The sequence below is a fragment of the Diceros bicornis genome, chromosome 2, assembly GCF_020826845.1.
Source record: "Diceros bicornis minor isolate mBicDic1 chromosome 2, mDicBic1.mat.cur, whole genome shotgun sequence".
Taxonomy (NCBI): domain Eukaryota; kingdom Metazoa; phylum Chordata; class Mammalia; order Perissodactyla; family Rhinocerotidae; genus Diceros; species Diceros bicornis.
The window spans coordinates 47,528,654-47,551,121 of NC_080741.1; the positions used below are offsets into that span (position 1 = coordinate 47,528,654).

General features: G+C 49.9%; 2 protein-coding genes across 2 annotated transcripts in view; one reads left to right on the forward strand and one right to left on the reverse strand.

Moving 5' to 3' along the window:
- Positions 1-22,468, reverse strand: part of FYCO1 (FYVE and coiled-coil domain autophagy adaptor 1) — a 75,717-nt gene that overhangs the window by 6,170 nt on the left and 47,079 nt on the right. Inside the window, exons 15-16 of the mRNA XM_058556694.1 lie at positions 9,353-9,448; positions 5,905-6,115 (exon numbers count right to left, since the gene is read on the reverse strand). Of these exons, the coding sequence (XP_058412677.1) occupies positions 5,905-6,115; positions 9,353-9,448 (307 nt within the window). The remainder of the gene's footprint in view (positions 1-5,904; positions 6,116-9,352; positions 9,449-22,468) is intronic.
- Positions 17,704-22,102, forward strand: CXCR6 (C-X-C motif chemokine receptor 6). The gene is made up of 2 exons (XM_058556706.1): positions 17,704-17,783; positions 21,057-22,102. Exon 2 carries the CDS (start codon positions 21,077-21,079, stop codon positions 22,100-22,102), a length of 1,026 nt encoding a protein of 341 aa, XP_058412689.1. The 5' UTR covers positions 17,704-17,783; positions 21,057-21,076.

The window sequence follows — 22,468 nt, forward strand, 5'->3', positions numbered from 1 at the left end:
GGAGGCTGAGTGCCCTGTCAGAGGTCAGAGCTGAGCAGGTTTGGGGCTGGGATAAGGCCCCAGGAGTGGTGGGGTGTCTTCCACACGCCTTGGGTTTGTTGATGACTTGTGGTAGTGGGGAAGTCATGGGTATGCGTTTCACCCAGAATCATGAACTGGTCAGCACCCCAGAGGAGTGGTCCCGCAGCCTCTTCTGACCATGGCCAGTGCCAGAATGCTCCACCACCTGGAGGAGCGGTCCTTTTCTGGCTTCAGGAAGCTGGGGCTTATTCTAGGTGAAATCCACCTGTCCAGCTGTCTCCTGTTGGCCCTAATGCTGCCCTTGGGGGTCTCACAGGACAGGCCAACCCCTCCTTCCACATCTTTCAAGCACTCTGTGAAGTTGCTGGACCCACTCTCCTCCAGGCTGAACACCCCTGGCTCCACCTGTGGCTTCTTATGTGGCCCCACCGCAGGCTCCCTCTCCTGGCTGCACCGCAGCCGGTCTGTGTGCCCCAGGGCCCTTTCATCTTTCCAAGTCTGAGCCTCAACCTCCTGTTCACTCTCTGCCTTCCCCAAGAATGAGAACTTGGTCCCTGGGCATCTGTTTTCTCAGGGCCTCTCTGTCAGAGGCCACATCTGAGCAGATGGTGTGTGTTGGACAGGACCAGGGCTGGGGGTCTTTGGACAGCCAACCTCTTCTCCATGAGGGCAAAGTTGTCAACCTGCTGACCAGCTAAGACACATTTTAGAACTGAAGACAGGATAGGAAATGAGGAAACAGGAAGTAAGGCAGAGCCAACCAAATTAAAAGAAAAATTTTTTTTAGAAGGGACAAGCACCTAGAGGGTCTCACCTCATAAAGCATCGCTAAGCCCTCCCTTAGGACGGCCTACACATAAATGGTTACACAGACCAGAGGCTTTACAGACCACGCCAACATCTTTGCAACTTTCAGTTCCTAATGGGATGCGCTGCCCCACAAGTGACCATTTTTATTCTGTACAAAATTAAATGTTGCTCCTTTTTCAGAAATACAATTTTTGTTAAATTCAGTTTTTATTTTTTCCTATTAAACATTTTTCACTCTGTACAAAATGACTGAATCTAAAATAGTGATAAAGATGTGATTACTTTTTCAACTCAAACTTGAATACAGCTGCATGTTTCTTGAAACCCTACATGTCGGCCACAAAGTTCCCAAAGTGAAGTAAGTTCTCACAAAAGGCTCTGCCCTCAAGGGCCTTGTGGTTTAATGGAGACGACAGACAAGAAAACATTCAATTACAATGGGTGAGAGCGCCACAAGGGGAGAACCATGGAGAGGTGCCTATCCTAGCCCCTGAGGGGGGAGGGAGGAGAGGCAGAACGTCAGAGAAGACTTCCTGGAAGAGGTGACACCGAGCTTGGACAATTCAGCTGGTGAGAGGGAGGTCTGGCTGTTGCAGGCAGTGGGGACAACATATTCAAAGGCATGGGAGAATGGCTAAGATTTACTCTTCCAAGAAACAACCAAAAATAGAAAAAATACACAAAACAGCAGTTTTCAAGACACTGGACGCCAGGCAATGAAGGACAGTGATCTCTGAGAGAATAAGGTGAGCCCTACAACTGCCCCAGCTTACTACTTTGAGAGGAACAAGGAACAACAACCAGATGGGACAAATAAAAAACAACGGTAAGACGACAGATTCAAACCTAACCTCATCAATAATCACATTAAATGTAAATAGTCTAAACATCCCAATTAAAAGGTAGAGATTATCACGTTGGGTAAAAGCAAGACTCAACTCCATCATGCCTACAAGAAATGCAGTTTAAATATAAGGATATAAATAGGTTAAAAGTAAAAAGATGTAAAAATACATACCATGCTAGCAGTATCAAAAGAAAGCTGGACTGACTATATTAATACCAAAGTAGATTTTATATCAAAGAATATGGTCAGGGATAACTTCATAACAATAAAGATGTCAATTCATCAAGAGGATGTAACAATCTTAAACATTTATGTCCCTAGGGACAGAGCTTCAAAACACAGGAAGCAAAAACTGGTAGAATTATAAGGAGAAATAGATAAATTTACAATTATAGTTGGATATTCCAATATCCCTCGATACTGATGGGATAAGTAGACAGAAACTCAATAAGGAAACAGAAGACTTGAACAACACTATCAACTAACTTGATCATATATATATAGAACACTCCACCCAACAACAGCAGAACACACATTCTTTTCAAATGCACTTGGAACATTCACCCAGGTAGGTCATATTCTAGGCTGTTAAAAAAATAACAACTTACACTTAAAAGGATCCAAGTTATACAAAGTGTGTTTTCTGACAATGGAATTAAACTAGAAATAAATAGCAGATATCTGGGAAATCTCAAAATATTTGGAAACTAAATAATACATTCTAAATAACACATGGGTCACTGATCTCTCGATGGACTCCAGTGGCCTGGGGCCCTGGTACAAAGCAAGGGTTCTATGCTAAATGGAAAAAGTCAGGCACAAAAGGCCACACACTGTATGATTCTACTCACATGAAATGTCCAGAATAGGCAAATCCATAAAGCAGAAGTAGGTTGGGGGTTGCTGGGAACAGAGGTTGGGGAGTGACTGCTAGTGGGTACAGAGTTTCTTTTTGGGATGATGAAAATGATCTAAAATTAGATAATGGTGATGGTTACACAACTCTGTGAATACACTAAAGCTCAGTGAATTGTACACTTTATAATTTTATTTATTTATTTATTTTTCCCCAAAGCCCCAGTAGATAGTTGTATGTCATAGTTGCACATCCTTCTAGTTGCTGTATGTGGGATGCAGCCTCAGCATGGCCGGAGAAGCGGTGCATCCGTGCGTGCCCGGGATCCGAACCCGGGCCGCCAGCAGCGGAGCGCGAGCACCTAACCGCTAAGCCACGGGGCCAGCCCGAATTGTACACTTTAAATGGGTGAATTATCTAGTATGTGAATTATATCTCGATAAAGCTGTTTAAAAAATAAAAAGTCAAGGATCCTTGCTCCTGGTCCTAGTTCCTCTCACGACTCTCCCTGTGGCCCCAGGCAAGCCGTCAAACTTCTCTGGCTATATACAGCTCCTCAGCTGAGAGAGAGGGCAGGGCCTGGGTCCTGTCCTCTGCTTTGTCTCCAGGCTTCAGGCAAGCGGTCTGCACATGGGTATCCTCAAGTTCTTGATTTACTGTTTCTTTCATCAAATGCCTTCCTAGTTCACAACCTCTCATCTCAGTGTCAGAGTGTGACCTTGATGGAGGAAGTCACTCTGGAGAGAGGGTGGCCCAGGTGCCACTAGAGGTGGGGCTGGCCTGCTCTGCTGTTCCCTCTGCCTGGACGCTTCTCCTCTAACCCATGCCCTGTCTTCCCCTCCAAACTGCTTCTCCTGGTTTGGCCCAGGGGTCTCCTTTCCTGATCCCTACCCGCTAGGCTGGGTTAGGTGCCCCCATAGTGCCTGCCCACGCCCATCATGACACTCACCACCTGCAGTCACAGTTGTCTAATTACTAGGGTCTCTCTTCGATTACATGGTGAGCTCCTCAAGGGCAGATCCCATGTTGTACCTTCTCTCTCTATCCCCAGTGGGCCCTATAGAGCCCAGTATACAGCAGAAGCTCAATAAATGGTTATGAACAGATGGTAATTATGCAGCACAGTTCCTGTGTCTGTACCTCCTTATGGAGGTACAGAACCTAAGAGCTGCCATTTGCACTGCATCCCGTTGTTTCCTGTAAGGCCCAGGCTGGTCAGGGGCTCACATAGGGGAGCCCCTGGGATAGACACTGAGAATGTGTGTCTGGAAACAGGCTCCCCAGGCTGATGTCTGCTCCGGGGACCTCAGGCAGAAATAACAGCCGCCCCCTACAGCTGGCTGGTGATAGTGTGCCTGTGAAGGCAAAGGAGCACCTGAGCACCCTTCTCACTCACTCTATAGATGGGCTCCTTTTGCCCCCTAGTGTCCACTGTGGGAAAGACAATGGTAGTCATCACCTCCAGAGGGCCACATGGAAGCCAGAGATGAGGAAGGCTCCTCCAAGTCCCTGAGCTTCTGATTCCTGGTGGGAACCACACAGGTCTCCCAGGGCCATGAGGGTTTGGTGGGTGAGTGACTGAGCAAGGGGAGAGGCATGGACACCTGATTTAGTCAACTCCCTCCCTTCCACAAACACCCACCAGTGTCTAACGTGGGCAGACACAGTGCTAGGCGGTTGGTGAGCCTTGGGAATATGAGGGTGAAGAGCAAAGGTGCTGGTGCTAAGTTCTTGGCAGTGCCACTGTTTGTTAGGGCAGAGCTGACAAGCACACTGGTTAAGCTGCTGCTCTACTAACTGCCAGGCAAGTCACTCTGCACCTCAGTTTCCTCATCTGCAAACTGGGACTAAGACCTGCCCCATGGAGTGGGACAACACTCTCCCTGTGTGTGGCGGCAGGGCTGAGCCTGGATCCACTCTCAGACCACAAGCCCCTGGACCTCCTGGGTGGAGCTTTGGAATCTCAGGAAGGAAGGGCTCTGAAGCTCGGTATGTGGCGAGGCAGCAAGCCCCCGAAAGGAAAAGAGGGGCAGAGCAGTTCTTAAATAAGAATGAACACGAGACTCGAATAAACAAGGCCAACTCAGGGGGGCTAGAATGAAATCTTAGGAGTGAACTTGAAGAGGACAGAAATGACAAAGCAATCTCTACAGTGAGCAGGTACAACAGGGGAGGGATGGCAGGACAGCATACTGTCCTCCACGTGGGTGCTGAAACAGGAGCAGCAAACTGCTGTGTGCCCACAGCGCGCCGAGCCTCGCTCTCCTTTAGCTCGGTGCCTTCCCCACCCCTCACCGCGAGCCCCAGAGCGCACCCACTGGACCACATGCATGAGAGACTAATGGATATTATTGCAAAGACTTCACAGGACTTCAAATTGCTGTTCTCTATCTTGATTCTTGCCATTCTTGGAAAATAGAGATTTTTACAACTGTATTAACATCCTGGGATCCACTTTAAGCTCCAGTCCAGCATGTCTGACCGTCCTCACCATTCCTTCCACTCCTTGCAGAGACCCAGGCATGGAATTCAGACCCTCTCCCGTTTCCTTGCCCCATACTGAATCAGCCACCCACGGATTCCTGTTCACCTTCTTGGGCTCTGGCTTCCACCTCATCCTTTCTACTCTGATTTACATCCCCTCGATCTAGACCAGTGGCTCTCAACCCTGGCTGCTCACTAGAATCCCCTGGGGCTGCCTGGGTCCCACCCTAGAGATTCTGATGTAGTGGTCTGGGGTATGGCTCCCCAGGGCTTTCTCACGTGCAGTCCAGGTTGAAAACTATGGTCCAGGCCATCACCAATATTCCATGCTTAGAATGTCTTAGGAGTTTATGAACTGGTATCTGCCACCAAGATTTCAAGCCAACCACCCAAGTGACACAATGGCTTTGTGTCTCTATTGACATTTTTGAGGTGAGATGCTGATAACCAGAAGCAGAGATCTTGGTCACCACCTCCCATGGTGAGCCATTCTTGCTCTGCACAGCTGTTAAAAAACCATCCTTAAACTGAGTCCTACATCTGTATTCCTCTAAGCTTCACCCACCCATCTATCTCAAGGTCAGACTGAAGCTGTCGGTCACAGGAGCGACCTTCAGACATTTGAAGACGGCGCTCCTGTGCCTTTGGGCCTCCTCCCCTCTTCCACCTGGGCAAGCCCAGGTGCTGTGCCTGCTCTGCGTGAGATAGCCCAGAGGGCTTTCTCACCCTGGTTTCTTGCCGTGTCCCCCTCACAGCAGGGGCCCAGAAGATTCCAGGGAAGGTCTGCCCAGCCGAAGGCAGGACTGCCAGGCCCTGCTCTAGGAGAGCTCTGCCCAAGCATCCTGATGTGTGAGCAAAGGGCCTGCTGGCAGGGAGCCGGCCTTACCTTACACTGATCCAGGGGTGTGTCCTCTGACTCCCGGAAGACCACGCTGAAGGAGATACTCTTGGGGTCCGAGGAGAAGACCCAGCTGATGGTGAGGCCTGCCTCGGCCACGGTGATAGGGATGAGACTGTAGGTGCTGGACCTCACAAACAGCTCCCTGTTGCCCTCCCCGAAGCTGGTGATCTCTTCCACTGTGAGGGGTAACTTTACCCTAAAATGCAAATGTGGAGAGGGACCTGATCAAACGGGCAAAGTGTTTCAGTCCACTGGCCAGGTCGTCTGTGGCTCAGAGGTGGCCAGAGACCCTGGAGGCTCTTGGGAGGACAAGCCCTGGGTAACCATGACCAACATGCTTAATTAAGGGACAAAAGTCGACACACAGCTCACGCCAACGGATGCTTCCTGAGCACTTACTATGTGCCTGGCATGGTTCTAGGCACTGGAAACGCAGAGGTAAAAAATACAGATGACAATCCCTGCCTGTGTGGAGCTGGTGTGTTCCAGCTCCTGCAAGCCCGCTGGAACCCAGAGGACGGCCTGAGCTGCTCCAAGCCCCTCATGCACAGGAAGCGAGAGCCAGGCCGCAGCCTTCTTAGCTCTCCTGAAGCTGCCCTGCTGCTCAGCTGTCCACTCTCTCCCTCCCCTTTCTCCTCCTATTTCCCTGCCTCTCCTTGCGTCTAATCAGTACCAGCAGACAGCAGACATTAGAAACCTCTGGCCCTTTCGGTTACCCCTCTTCTCAGTGGAAATCTGGGGCCTACTGCCAGATTCCAAGAGGGCACCAGGATCTTCTCTTAAATACAAACATCCCAGACTCTTTACAGCGCAGGCATGGTGGGTGGCATGATGGCCTTGGGGACACAGGCTTCTTGGGCTTGCGACTCTGGCTCTAGGAGAATAGGAGACTCTTCCTAAAGTTTAGAGGGTTTCATGACAGTGGGTCCACTGCAGGGCCGCCTGTGATGTGAAGAAGTAGGGGGCCCTGGGTTCTGGTACCAGCCTCAATTCTCACCTGCTGCAGGGCTCACCCTCACGTAGGCCTCAGTTTCCTCGTCTGCAGACAAGGATAACCATGCTTGCCCCTGGACTGCTGTCAGGGTCACAAGAGAAGATGACCTTGACATGCACGGGGAAGTCTCTAGATGCTGCTTGTCTCGACTGAGGGGCCCCTCCTGCACCATGCGACCCCAGAGGCAGCATGTTAGCTCGCGCATGAGGACACGGCCTCCAGTGCAGAGCTGCGATTCAGCAGTGGAGTGGCCCTGGGCAAGTGTCATCTCCTCCACTGTGAAGTGGGAAGGTGGCGGCCACTATGCACGAGGCCTCCTGCTCGCCGGCTTCAAATGTGGTGTCACAATGGCTATGTGAGGACACACGATGCTCCATTTTACACACGAGGGAGCTAATTTTCAAAAAGATTAAGAAACTTGATCAAGATCCACTGATCTGAAGCCATTACCTTCCTCCTACCCTGACTGCCTCTCATGGAGAAAATGTATTACTCTCCCCTTTAACACAGGGGTAGAAACTAAAACTCAGAGAGGTTAAGTAACTTGCCCAAGACGGCACAGCAAGTAAGTGGTCCCCCTGAGAGTTCTGTCTGCCTCCAAAGCTGTGGAGATGGATGGAACTAACCCCCAACTTTATGCTAATGAGAAGACTAATCGATGACTAAAAAACCAAAATGCTCTCAAGAACAGCTCTAAGTCATTCACCTTTGTGAAATTTAATTCTGTCACATTTTTCCAGGTGTTAATTTAAGCTTTATTTCTAATTATGGTACAAAGGTGTCCAATATTTACAATTTTCAAGAATCTGAGAGTAGGTAGAGGGGTCCATTTTGGAAAAGAGGTCTTTCCTGTAACATGGGAATCTTACTGTGTTACCTCATACGCCGTCACTCTCTCTGACAGGATGCCCCACTGAAGCTGGGTCATTTCACAATTTTATTTCCAGAATTCTCCCCTTGCACCCAGTTATTGGATTGTGACTTTAGTCTTTTTCACCTTCCTAGACCTCATCTACTCAGGGAGAGGACAATACTCAGCTTCCCCAAAGGAGATGCTAAAAAGAAATTAAGGGTTTGCCATCTCTGCTCAAACTTAATCTTAAAAAAAGAAGTCTACTGTCTACAGGATTCACATCATAAACGTAAATTCTACTGGTCTGCCTACTTCTGCCCTTGTCCCTCCATAGTCATTCTCCACATGGCAACCAGAGTGATCCCTTTTCATATGTAAATTAGATTAAGTCACTCATCTGTTCCAAACCTCATTTTTGGGCTCCCATTTCCCTCAGATAAAAGCCAAAGTCCTTACAATGGCCAACAAGGCCTGACGTGATGTGGACCCCAGCTCTCTCTCTGACTTGGTCTCCCTTGCTCTCTGTTTCAGCCACACTGGCCCTTTCCCTGTTCCTTGAACATGCCAGACACCGTGCTGCCCCAGGGCCTTTGCAGTGACTCTTCCCTCATACATCTACATGGCAACTCCTTCAAGTCTTACCTTCCTATTGTCACTCTATTTAAAATTGGAAATCCCCCCCTTATCTGACTCTTTGTTCCTTTTCCATAGTAAGCACCACCTCGTAACATACTATATAATTTACTTATTTACTTATGTTTATTGTCTGTCAACACCGAGGGCAGGGATCTTTGTTTTGTTCACTGATGTACTCTAGGACCTAGAACAGTAGCTGGTACACAGCAGGTGCTGAATAAATATCTGTGAATGAGTGACTGAATCTATTCAATGACTACTATGCAATTATGCAGCCATGGGACACAACACTGGAGAAAAAGAATGATATGGGGAAATACTCATGCAATAGGAAGTTTAAAAAGACTGCAAAATAAGATGCAGAATATTTGATTATGTTGAAAATCATGTATATATGTATAAAAAGACTAGAAGGCCGTATACCAAAGTGGTTTGCTTATCTCTATTTTCCTATAATGAAAATGTTTTGTTCTTACAATAAGAAAAAAAAGCAAAGTTATTTTCAAACAAGAACACAGGGCTTAGGGATGAGAGAGGGATGACTATAAAGAGGCACAGGGACATTTTCAGGGTGACGAGACTGTTCTATACCTTCACTGTGGTCACATGTGGGCGAGTTATTTTTCTCTTCTGGACCTGGGTTTCCTCTTTGGCCGAACTGGGCGAGGGGCTGGTTGGGCTCTGAGGTCCCTGAGATGGTACAAGCCATGGCCGAGCTGGGCATGGGGCCCGACAGGATGACCAGTGATTACACTGTTTATTTGTCAAAATCCAAGCACTGTACACTATAAAGGGGGAATTTGACTGCATATAAAGTAGATCTAAAAAAGGCACAAACTGAAAGCTCATCAGAGCCTCCGGGTGCTTTCCAGCTCCCGCACGGGAGCAGCAGAGGCTCCTCCTCCCAAATCCGGCTCCCTGGGAGGCCCCGCCCACGACCTGTCACTTACATCAGTTCTCCGGCCTTCAGCAAGCAGATTTCAGCGTCCTGCCCCACCGACAGGTCTCCGGGGTCCTCAGGGGTGAGCGAGTTGGACGTGGTGTCCCTGAAACGTCACGAACGGGAACACAGCCGGTTAGCGCTCGGCACGCAGGGCCCACAGCCGGAGGCCACCTCAGGACGCACGGGGCCACCGAGGCCGTGACAGAGGCCCCCGCAGACCGTGGGGAGAGGGCTGGGGCAGGGCCCAGCAAGCGGCACGGGGACAAGACAACGGGGCCACAGCAATTTGCTGGCGTCTTCCTGGGGGGTGTGAGGAGCACAGGATCTAACACAAAGGGACGCCTGCCCATCCATGCCAGCAGTTACAGCCATGGCAGGGGAGTGGCACCACGGGCCCTGCCTCCTCAGCACCAGTCCGGGACTGGACGAGCCTGCTCTGGCCCGTCTCTGGGGAACAAGAACAGGCACCCAGAGCTGATGGGGCAGGAAATGGTGGGGGCCGAGAGGGAGGCCATGGGACAGAGCTGTACACAGGGGGCAGACCTGAGACACATCTCCTCTTTCCCTCACAACCCACTCTCAGCTTTGCAGAGAACCAGGCGTGGGAGCAATCTGGCAGTACAGCCATACCGTGGTTCCCAAAGCATGCTCTGTGGAACACCAGTGCCAGGGGAGGGGAGCACCACACACACTCTCTTAGAAAGTCACAGTGTACTTAAACAGTAAACTAAAGGCTCTGAGAAGTCCTGCAGTAAAGACAGCTATAAAATTTTAACTCTAGCCTTCCTATATTTATTTGACCATAGAACATTTTAACCTATTGAAGTGCTGATCCTCAAAATGTATTGATAGATTGTAGCCTCCACTGCCCCCCACTTCACTCATGGGGACACAGAAGCCCAGGTGGTTCCTGAGAGGCAGGACCAGAATCAGACACCTTGACTCCAACTCAGTGCTCATCCTGCTGGGCCCCACGCCCAGCTCGGCTAGCAGCTTATATGATCTCAGGGACCTCAACACCCAACCAGCTCTGCTCCCCAGTTCTGCCAATGAGGAAACCTAGGTCCAGAAAAGAACAATGATGCGCCCCCAAAGGAAGACATTAATGAGGAAGATCTCCCATCCGACATCGCTTCTTCCCAAAATGTTGCAAACTCCTCCTCAACAGCCCTGGGGGGCCCTCCCTAGATGTCTCTGGGGTGAGGTCAACATGTCCCAAACTGTCCCCAACCTGTTCTGGCTCCCCCTGCACTACACCCACATGCACCCCTGGGCACGTTCCCTCACCCTGCCCTCTTAGGCCCTGCCCTTGCATGTACTCTGTCCTGCCCTGTCCCCACCTTGCCTACTGCTGAGCGTTTCCTGAGACGTCAGCCCAGCCCCGTGCTGGGTCAGGCTCTGCACAGGACACATGAAGTGGGCATGCGCCCCACCCCACCAATGCTCTCCATCTGAGGCGGGAACACACAGCTGGGGCCTTGCTGGAAGAAGCAGGTCTCAGCGTATACAGCAGCACATGCGAGGTCAGCCGGCCGGTAGCAAGCATCCAGACCATGTGCTCACATGACCCTCCTCGCTACCTTCACACCCACCTGAGCACCAAGTCCACGGCTCCACCTGGAGTGGAGCCACGACTCGTCTGAAAAACTGGTGTGCTTGGCTGAGTGCTGTCTGGACTGCGGCCTGGAGTGACGACCACGGCCATGCCTGGGGAAGGCTCCACAGCTTTCCTGGTGCATTAACAGACCCTGAATCCCAGAACTCAGGACCTAACATAATCTCTGTGACATCAGAAATACAAAAGAGAGCACTGCAGCCACACCCTAATGCTCAGAGAGCTTCTGCCTGGAGGCAGTGCCCACCGTCTCTGCTGGGAAGTGATTCTCGCTGCACTGCTGCTCACGTTTCACTGCCACACGAGTCCCGCGGCCACGCACACTACAGTGGGGGTGGGGATGCTCATCCTTCCCTAAGCGGGCAGAGATGGATAACTACCCACGGGAGGGGCGGCAAATACAGTCTACATCCTGTGTCTGGGGCAGAGGCTCCCCACTGCCAGCAGGACCCTGGGAAAGTCCACCTGGAGCACAGGTTCTCTCCATGTGGATGCAGATGGGGCGGCTCAGAGTTGGCAAAATTCAGTGAGTCTCGCCTAAGCCTGTCCCGGCTGTCACTTAACCGTGGGGGCGGGAATATCCCTGCAACACACGGTGCACCCGCAGTCACAACACCGCACCGAGAGTCTGAGGGAGGTGACAGGCAGCTTCGTCCCAGGGGCTTCTAGCGGAGCTTTCCCTGCCACTCAGGCCCAGTGCGCAGCAGGCCAGCCCCTGCCACCTGCAGGGACAGAGACTGAAGGCTACCTGACAGGAAACGGACATGCGGGTGTAAGCCGTTCTGTATAAATTCAGGATAAAAGGGCAGAGGGAATGCTGACAAAGCCAAGAAAAGAATCAGCCATTGATTCTTAAGGCGGAAGACCCTGAGTCATGCACGGAGTGGCAGGCACTGGGTTAGCAGATCCATACCTGAGGATGCACTATGGCCACCTTCACCTCTCACAAGATTTTCTCAGACACAAAAGCTGACTATTTGCTGCCAACTTGCAAAGCCTCTCTGTGCTGGAGGACAGGCACTGCACAGGGAGAGGCCCCTGTCCTCCTGGGAAGTCTCTGAGCTCAAGATCTGGCTTCCTTCGGACAGCCTAGACATCATCACGCCTGCTCAGCACCAGGCCCGGCAGCTGCTCTCTCTGCCACACAGCTCCCATTTCCCGGCCTCGTTCTGTCCACAGCTGGAGGGCTAAGGCTGCTGGGTGTGGGAACCTGCTCTCAGGGCGCTGCTGCAAGGGGGTGGGGGTGGGACTGGCACAGGGAGCCTACAGGGCCGCCCAGATAAGCAGACACCCACTAGCGCCCAGGTGCCTGGCCAGGGCTGTCTGTGCAGTCCACGGCAGCCCATGACAGTGCGAGAACCTGTCTTCATGAACACCCTGTCCTTGGGGACTCAGCGCCACAAGCCCTGAGCAGTGGGGCTCCCTCTAGCTGGGGCTCACTGGGGCTCCAGAGGACAGGAGAGGCGGTATGGCTCTTGAGGGGACTCATCACTCCAAGGTGGTTCCAGTCTCGGCTTTATGACTAACTGTGTGACTGTCGGCAAGCCCTTTATTCCTCTAAGACCCCAGTTTTCTCCTCTCTAAATGGGAGAGAGATGGAACCAGAGCGACTCCAGTTCCTGTTGGGAGCTTGAAAAGGCTGTAAGTGTCAAAAGCCTTGGAGAAGGCATTTTACAGAGCCCACTGGCTGGGACAGAGGCGGGCTCACTCTGGTCAGCAGCTCCCTGCCCTCAGCCTTCTCCACTTTCCTAGGGAAGGTGCAGCAAGAACATGTTCTGCAGTGTCTGCTGTCACCAAGGGCAAGCCTTGTCACTCGTTGATCCTTTTCCTCCCCAGCCCAGCCCCACCTCTGACTTCCCTGCCCAACACTGCATTGTTGCCCTTCTAACCACCTGCTTCCAGACCCCCACCCCTCACCCTGGGATGAACAGAAGCAAAGAACGTCAGTGCAAGAAGCAGCTAAAGAGACCAGCCAGTCCACCCCCAACCCTTGGCAGCTGGGGAGGCAGGGGTCCGGGGAGAGGAGACGGGCCCAAGGCTGCTCAGGCCTGGTTCATTGCATTTGCTTTCATCCTGCCCAAAGTGCAGACACCATAAATAAGAAAGACAAACAACATATGATGAAACAAACCCCGAAAACTACAGTTGGTTCTCTCAATTTTCCTGCATTTAGGATAAAAGGTATCCTAATCTATGATTCCTTCTCTTCCTCCATCTCCCCTCTGCCCCAATCTGACCACCGTGATGACAGACAACCTTGATCACCTGCAAGCAGATGACTCCCAGAGTGGGTCCCCCAGACCCTGACAGTCCCGGCTGAGGCCCTGCAGGAGGGAGTTGAGTGAGGTCAGGGCGGGCGGAGGGCAGTGTGTATGGAGGGGGTGGTGATGCAGGCCTCAAGGGAATGATTAGGGGCAGAGTTTTCTTTTCGAACTGTAGGTCACGATTCATTTAGTGGTTGTGAATCAATTCAGTAAGTTATGACCAACATTAAAAGAGACAGCATAGAAAATGTCAATGCAATAATAGTGTAGTGCATGTTGTGAGGGTATTGTTTCATGAGGCTTGTTCTGACTTTATGTTTACACACGTACACACCTGGGTAGTCACGTAAAATGAATCTCCTACTGTGGGATGCAGTAGGAGATGTTCAAGCAACTCTGTCAGAGGATTAAAAAAAGTTTGGGAATGACAGGGTAAAAAAAGCAAGGCCTCTAGGGGGCACCCTATCTCCTACCAGAGTCATTTCCTTTCGTTGCTAGTGAGGTGTTTTTCTCAGAAAAGATGTGAGACAAACTCACTGCCCATAACCGGCCTTTCTCTTCCCCTTGCTCTGGCCATGGGGGCCTACTGCTAGCTACGGTGGCCTTGCACGGCTGACGGTATATCACCCTTTCCTGCCGAGTTTCCATCCCTGAGCCTGTGGTCAGTTGAGCTGAACCTGTCTCAAGGCACATACATGTCTGTCAACTTGCTCCGCCCTCTGGGGGTGGTCACCTTGGCAGTCCGGGGCACCTGCTCCGCACACAGCCTATGCTCAATAAAGGTCTCGAGTATGTGCCTCAGGCTAAGGTGGTTTTCTGTCCCAAATATCCCCAACGGAGGACATGACCAAGGCTCCACTTTTTAATTTATCTATTTTTTTTGTGAGGAAGATTAGCCCTGAGCTAACACCTGTTGCCAATTCTCCTCTTTTTTGCTGAGGAAGATTGGCCCTGGGCTAACATTCATGCCCATCTTCCTCTACCTTATGTGGGATGCCTGCCATAGCGTGGCTTGATGAGCAGTGCATAGGTCTGCGCATGGGATCCGAACCTGCGAACCCCCGGGCTGCCAAAGTGGAGTGCATGAACTTAACCACTACGCCACTGGGCTGGCCCCAGCAAGGCGCCACTTTAGAATCAAGTAAGAATAAAGTGATGACCACGGACAAGGTGGATGCTGGAGAAGTCACTGGCAATGCAGTCCAGGGGTTCGCACCTGCCTGGACGAGGGGTCAAGGGTGGGGTCCCTCCAGCTTGGTCTCTACAGCTAGAATCTATAATTTTTTCCTCTCACAAATTGAAATCCTTAGCCTTTTTCATTTAATTACCGTACAACTTCAATCCTGCAGAATGCCTAGGGCGCAGATTCTCTGGCTGTCAGATTGGCTGAGGAAGGAATGGATGCCTAGAAAGCCCCTTTGGCCTGAGCGTCTTGCTGACACTCTTCCTCAGAAGGCTCCATCTACTCCTCCGCCTCGCTAAGCCCAGCACAGTGAGAAGTGCTGCTTTGCCCAATTACCCAGGGTGCTGTAGTCCCCAGGTCAGCCTCTACCTGTGAACAGTCTCCTGTGACCAGGAGAGGACTTTGGTTTACAAATGCGCTGTCTAAAACATTACCCACTGGCCTCATATGGCTATTTAAATTCAAATTCATCAAAATTGTTGAAAACTAAAAATTGGGCTCCTTGGTTGCATAAGCCACACTTCAAGTGTTCAACAGTAACATGGGCTGGTGGCCACTGTGTTGGACAGCGCAGATACAGACCACGCCCGTCATCACAGAAGGCGCTACTGAACAGCATAGGTTTGGAAGGTTGGGCTGAGCCATGCTGTGGACCACACTCACTGTGGCATCTGGGGGCATTTTAAAAGTTTACTATTAAAAAGTAAATTCCTAGGAGTTCTTCTTTTAGTCACTGGCTTCCTTTTTGCCTAAAAAACAAGTGAAGAAGAGCACTTCTGGTCTGTTGGTTTCCTATAACTTGGTAACTATGGTCTGACCACACACAAACCCGTATGCCCATCCTCTAACACTGGGCACGGCTGAGCAAGCCACACCCAACTCGCTTGCTGCCTTCCGGGTACGCCACTTCTCTGAGGATCTTTTCACTCCTCCTCCACAGCCCCCCATCGTCCACCAATGCCCTGCAGTTAGACTCTTCAGCCAGCAGCAGGAACTGCCTTGTCTCTGGGTCCTGGAACTGACATCCTAACCAGGGCTCTGGCCTAAGAACGTCAGGTGTTCAGGAAAAGTGAGGTCGGTAGTCTGACTTCCAAGATAAATCTGTGGCAGCCATGCCTGCCACTTCCCTTTTATGATTCCCCCAATTCTATTTATAAAATGTTTAAGTTTTCCAGAGGCAATCCAAGACATATGATTGGGTACCTGCCCTTAAGAAGCTTAGAGTTTTGTTTCAAAGAAAAGTGCCCTTGGAACAATGAACACTACAAACTAACAAAAGGCACTTGTAAAGTGGTTGAAATAAAATTCTGGCCCCCAAATTGTGAGTGGCCCCATTCCTCTAATTTAGTTGCAAGTCTTCCATTGGAGAACTTTGCACTGGAGAATGGTTATGACAAATGTAGTCATGCTCTCTCAAATACATGTCACCCCCCCACCCCACCTCCCGAGCATGCCCGTGCATGCCCAGTCATGCAGGGCACCAGGTCAAGGCCTGTCTTTCCCCACAGAGCACAAATGATCACTCAGAGAGAAGAGGAGAGGTGAACAAGTGGGTCTGACAAGGCTCAGGTCGTTCTAACTCTGCCTCATGAACTGGTCCCAAATGACATGGTTGGCTTGTCCCACGGAAAAGCTCATCTCTCAAAGCTTAAAGATTCCAAAATGTCAGGCTGGCTCACTCTAAAGGGATGTCTTGCCCCAAAAGGTCTCTTTCAGAAATGGTTACTTGGGCCCATCCCCCCTTCAGTATTTGGGTCAGCCTGTTCATTTGTTCATTCATCCATTGGTCCCTGCATCCACCTACCCACCCATCCATCTATCCAGAGGTACATATTCTACACAGCCTCTTGGTTCCTGCCCTCAGGGAACACCTCATTCATTTGTACCAGTTTGGTGGAAAGAACAGTTTGAACTAGTTCATTCAAAAAGACTTGAAAATCGACCAGAGGTCTTCAGATCTTTTATCAGGGCCCCTGGGATAGCTCCATACTCAGAAAGAGTAGTACAGGGAGCATGGGTTTTACAGTCAGACAGATCCTGGGTGACTCCTGGGGAAATGTGTGTTCTTAGACAAATGAGCTAATCTCTCTAATCTTCTTCTGCTTACTTATCTGTAAGTGACTACGATTAGATGACTGTACACAGAAAGCATTTAGCACAGGGCCTGGCTCACAGTAACCAGCGTTAGTCTCCAGATCCTGGGGCTGCTCCTGGTCCCTGCTCCCAGTGCCTGACACCTGTCCTTAGGAAGAGCCATAGGAGAGCATCTGCCCAGCAGGCGGGCCAGAGCACCAGCCTTGGGGGGAAGCAGGCTGAATGGGAGTGCAGAATCAGGGAAGAGGGCCTGGTGACTCAGCAAGAGGACAGCTACTTCTGGGAAAGGAGAAATGGAGTCCACCCCTCTACCTAGCACCCTTTCTAGAGGGGAGGAACTGGGGAATGTAACCCAGGCAGACATTCCTCCAACCCCTGCCTTCCAGGTGTTATTTTCCAGAAGTGTCAGCATTTTTGGATAATGGGGACTAACAACTAGAACTGTACCACGATCAAGGTGCTCAATATCTGGGGAGTTCCAGGAGTAGAGGGGGCAGCCTCAGGAAACCAGATGGTTCCAGCCAGGATAAGCAGGGCAGGAGAGCACTGCTGGGCCTGAGTCGTGTGGGTTTAGAAGGCGGGCTGCATCAGGCCCTCTGGCAGACCCATCACCTAGAAGCCAACGGTCCATTGGTCTGGCAATGACAGAGATCTGGGTTTGTATCCTGGAAGTGCCAGTTATTAGCTGTGTGCACATGGGGCTGTTTTTTCAGCTATGGTCCTCCATGTTCTCATCTATAAAATGGGGATACTATCTACTTTGCAGGGTTGCTGTGAGGATCAGTGGCTCTTGTGTATGTTGGAGCTGCATGCATGTTGGAGATGCATGCATACACAGAATCCAGGCCACAGCAAAGACTTTGCATTGGTCCAGACCCAAACTGTTCCAAAGAGATTCATATGACTAGTGAATGAAATAATTTGAAGGTACCACCATGTTCAGTGGACTGCCAGAGCCAAACCTACTTATTGCTCCCCTTTGGTTTACAAATAAAAACCGTCTCAGGTCCTGGCAGAATAATAAATCCCCAGTGAGGTTGCAGGGGGTGTGCAGTATTAGAGTCACTGCTTTGTCTTTGATTCCCAAATTGCATGCATGCAGGCTGGTCATGTGGATTCTGATCTGCAAGACGGGGGTAGGGTTGGGTCTCTTATAATCACCAACCAAGGGCTCTTAAAAATATTCAGCGGAAACACGGACCACATCACAGAGAGGTTGAGGCAGACCTTGCTGCTGTGAGCAAGCTCATCTCTGGAACAAACCGACAGCACTACTCTGCTGGTGAGTCATTTGTCTCTATAGCTAAAAGGCAGGCACTCACCCTGGGTTGCTGGGGTTCTCAGATTCCTGCCTGCAGTGCGGTATGGTGGAAAATGCCCAGGCTTTGGAGCTCTGCTGCTCTTAGTTCAAATTCCATCTCTGCCACTTGCTGCCGTGGGGTTAGCTTAGAGAACTGTGAAAACAACTTAACGTGGTTCTGGGCACACAGCGAGTGCCATAAGCTAATGGTACTGATAGTAATGGCATAATCAGACACTCCTAGCAAGATAAGGAGAATCTAGTCACTGTCTATATTTGTTCACTGAATAATCTCTCTTTGTTTTTCTTTTGTTTCTTTTGCATTTTATAAGACAGGCTGTTATCTCAGATCATTGTTTACTTTCTTATCTCAATATGAATCAATATACCACTGCAGAAACTTAGAAAAACACAAAGCAGGAAGGGAAATAAGTCATCACTAATTCCACCAGCCAGAGGCGAACTGCTGATAAAATTTGGTCATTTTTCTATGTTTTAAAAAATATAGTCAAAATCAAACAACTTATAGAATACGTGGCAGAGGGATTCAAAGGGTTCACAAACCCTCAGAATTGCAGGTGTGTGCATGCATTATTTCTGAGGAAAACGTCTGCGGCTTTTACGAGACTCGCAAAGGGGTTTATGATCAAAGAAACTTAAGAATCATGATCAATTTTACATCCTTTTTATCATCTATTCATTGTAATAGTAACAGCCAATACTAATTTTGCATATTTACTTTGTGCTTACACTGTTCTGAGCAATTTAGAAGTACTGCATTTTCCAAAATTGTAAAAAGCACTTCCTAAACATTTCAGTTATATTCTATGTCTGAATTATAATTTGCTTATTTATTATCACTATTTATTTACACTATTTCCGAAGTCGTATACACTTTTTTTTTTAATTTTCAGAAATCAACATAGGACTTTGGTCACAGAAGATAAAGAAACGAATGGTTTTAACATTTCTATAAGGGAAAGTAATTTTTACTACTCTATCGGCACAGAGCTGTGCAGTCCCAATCTATTAACATAATATTAAAATTTACTAATTACTACAAGTGAATTTGCATGGGCCCTTTGAGGAGACATGTAATGCCAGCGTAAGGATCCAGCAACAGCCATAATAGGAGGATTTCTAAAAAAAGGGAAGAGTAAGTCAAGCAGTTATGGAGATTTCATATTCCTCTTAAGGAAAGCAAAGCTGCCTGTGTCATACTCTAAATGATGAAAACAATGTTTTCATCCCTGTGCGAAGTAATAACACATATATACACATCCTTCTCTGACCTACTTAACCTAGCAGCCCAGAGAGCTGGTGGGGCACGATGCCTACTGGCTGGCCTATCACCCTTACAGATCTAACATGCTGTGGTCTGGAAGCAGGGATTTCTTAGCGAGTTGTCTTACTCCAAAGGCAAGGTCCTCCCTTAGAGAGAAAGGGCACTTTGCCCCCAAGAAAGTCCGAGGTGGCAGCGCCAGGGCTAACACAGTTTCCAGTCAGGAAAAGAATAGTCTCTGAGTAGATTAGAAAGGAGAGATAATCTCTCCTTTTATATGCCCTTGTCTGGCCAGTTGATATTTTAACTTTGCTAAACCAAACGCTTGCTCTTCTTAAAACATCTTCTTAAGGTGTCAGCAGGACATGGCACTGGGTCACTGGAAATGAGCCACTGCATGCTGAGTATCTGCAGGTCAGGGGCTTGGCACTCCAAGGCTGATGCTGCCACAGCTGCCCCTGCTCCCATGCCATGGGTTACATCACTCCTGTGCCCTGTCTGTGGTCCTCAGCAGGTCATAGGGGAGAGAGAAGGGTGAGAGGGAAGGGACGGCCTTGAAGGGCTGGGAGCCCCAGGCAAGAAAGAGAGCCATTTGGTCTTTGCTCCAAGCCTCACTGCAAGACTGGCCACCGCCTCGCTGCAGAAGCCCACCCACCTGGCGTCCCATTTCAACCAGGTCTTCCTCAACCTTAAACTGCTAGTCATAAAAGCTAAAGCAATGTTCTTTCTGGGGAAATCTACCTTTGAAGAGATTTCTGAAGATCAAGCAGTCTTTAGGAAACAAGCTCTGATGGGAGAATATCCCAACTGTGACAGATGATAACAGGGAAAGCTGGGGTTGGGGTGTGAGAAGAACTGCCCAGTTCCCTGGTCATGAGCTGGCTCAGCCAAAGTGCTGGGCAACCATGGGTTCTCTGTGCATTGTTTCCCCATCAGTCGTCGTTCTAAATCTATGCAATGGAGAGCATAGCCAGGGTAATAGCCAGCCCCGGTGGTCTAGTGGTTAAGATTTGGTGCTCTCAACGCATGGCCTGGGTTCATTTCCCCATCAGGGAACCCCACCAGCCGTCTGTAGTTGTCATACTGTGGCACTTGTGTGATGCTGAAAGCTGTGCCACCAGTATTTCAAATACCAGCAGGGTCACACATGGTGGACAGGTTTCAGTGGAACTTCCAGACTAAGACAGACCAGGAAGAAGGACCTGGCCACCCACTTCCAAAAAAAATTGCCCGTGAAAACCCTATAAATAGCAGTATTGTCTGATACAGTGCCGCAAGATGAGAGAATGGCACAAAAAAGCCGGGCAGGGTTCTGCTCTGTTGTAAACAGGGTCACTAGGAGTTGGAATCAACTCGACAGTACTAACAACAATGAGGTGAAGGCAAGACAAGGCAGGAGAGACTGCCCACCCAGGCAGAAAAGTCTGGGTCATCCCCCAAACACCTCTTGGTCTCCAGGAGTCTCTTTGATGGTGGACGACCCCCCCGGAAGGGGGCTACTGGCCTTAGCTTCCACAGTTAGCAGTTCAGGGGCCTAATTTAACAGAAAATGGGGCACGGGATAGGTGGGCAACTGCTGTGAGACATGGGCAGATGAAGACAGGCCCTCCCCATTAAAGAGCAGCGCTACTCTTCCAAATGCGCACTGTGTCCATTTCACCACATGGTGACCTTTGCTTTCAAGACCAGTTAGCACGGGATTTTACGGGACGTGTGTAGTCAGTTACATGTTATCTCCTAGGTGGGTGAGATCCTGAGAATTTTAGGGCTAATGAAGTGTCCCTTGTCCTGTCCGAGCAAGTTCCCCTCAGAATTGGCTATCTCTAGTATATTGGACTTTGCTGTTACTGAGCAGAACAGTGAGTGGGTTTAGAAGATGACTATTTGCCCCCTAAATGTGGGCAACAGGACAGTGGGAAGACAGAAAGTGTCACCCTCAGCTCCAAATATAATTCCTGTGTTTTGACTCACAGGTGTTCACTGGAACAGAACCATGGATGAGTATGAGTATGTAGATACCAGGCTCTTCAACAATTCCAATGATAGCAGCCAGGGGCATGAAGACTTCCTGCAGTTCAGTAAGTTTTTTCTGCCCTGCATGTACCTGGTGGTGTTCATCTGTGGCCTGTTGGGGAACTCCCTGGTGCTGGTCATATACATCTTCTACCAGAAGCTGAAGAGCCTGACGGACGTGTTCCTGATGAACCTGCCCTTGGCTGACCTGGTGTTTGTCTGCACGCTGCCCTTTTGGGCCTACGCAGGCATCCATGAGTGGGTCTTCGGCAATATCATGTGCAAAACCCTGCTGGGCATCTACACTTTGAACTTCTACACGTCCATGCTCATCCTTACCTGCATCACTGTGGACCGCTTCATTGCAGTGGTTCGGGCCACCAAGGCCTACAACCAGCAGGCCAAGCGGATGACCTGGGGCAAGGTCATCTGCTTGTCCATCTGGGTGACCTCCCTGCTGGTTTCCCTGCCGCAGATCATCTATGGCAATGTCCTTTATTTCGACAAGCTCATCTGTGGTTATCACAATGAGGAGATTTCCACTGTGGTTCTTGCCACCCAGATGACACTGGGGTTCTTTCTGCCACTGCTTGCCATGATTGTCTGCTACTCAGTCATAATCAAGACCCTGCTTAATGCCCGAGGCTTCCAGAAGCACAAGTCTCTAAAGATCATCTTCCTGGTGGTGGCTGTGTTCCTGCTGACCCAGACGCCCTTCAACCTTGTGAAGCTCATCCGCAGCATAAGCTGGGAGTACTACACCAAGACCAGCTTTCACTATGCCATCATAGTGACTGAGGCCATCGCCTATCTGCGGGCCTGCCTTAACCCCGTGCTCTATGCCTTTGTTGGCCTGAAGTTTCGAAAGAACTTCTGGAAGCTTGTGAATGACATTGGCTGCCTCCCTTACCTGGGGGTCTCAAGCCAATGGAAGTCTTCTGAGGACACTTCCAAGACTTGTTCTGCCTCCCACAACGTGGAGGCCACCAGCATGTTCCAGCTGTAAGCCTTGCCAGAGCTCAGAGAAGCTGCTCGGGAATTTACAGGAGCTTGGCTGTGTCCTGTTGTTACGACAAGAAAGGCTCTGTTTATAGCTTGTGCATTCTCATGGAGAAGTAATCAAATGCTGTTGCTGGCGTGGAATGCTTCTTGGGCATGAACACATTCTGTTCTCTTCTTGAACACACAGGCCTAAAGCTCAAAGGGAGTCTAAAAACTCTAAGGGCTTTCCTTCCTCTATCCCCAAGAATGCCGACACCAAGGAAGTGACACATGACTCTCAAGACCTCAGGTTCTCCTTCAGTGGGACTAGGACTCAAGGTTGAAGAGAGGAGCATGGCCAACAAAGCTGTTGATGGCAGGTGACACTCTG

Bases quoted from the DNA above. Each gene is read 5' to 3' on its own strand.
- CXCR6 (XM_058556706.1), top strand. From the start codon at position 21,077: ATGGATGAGTATGAGTATGTAGATACCAGGCTCTTCAACAATTCCAAT.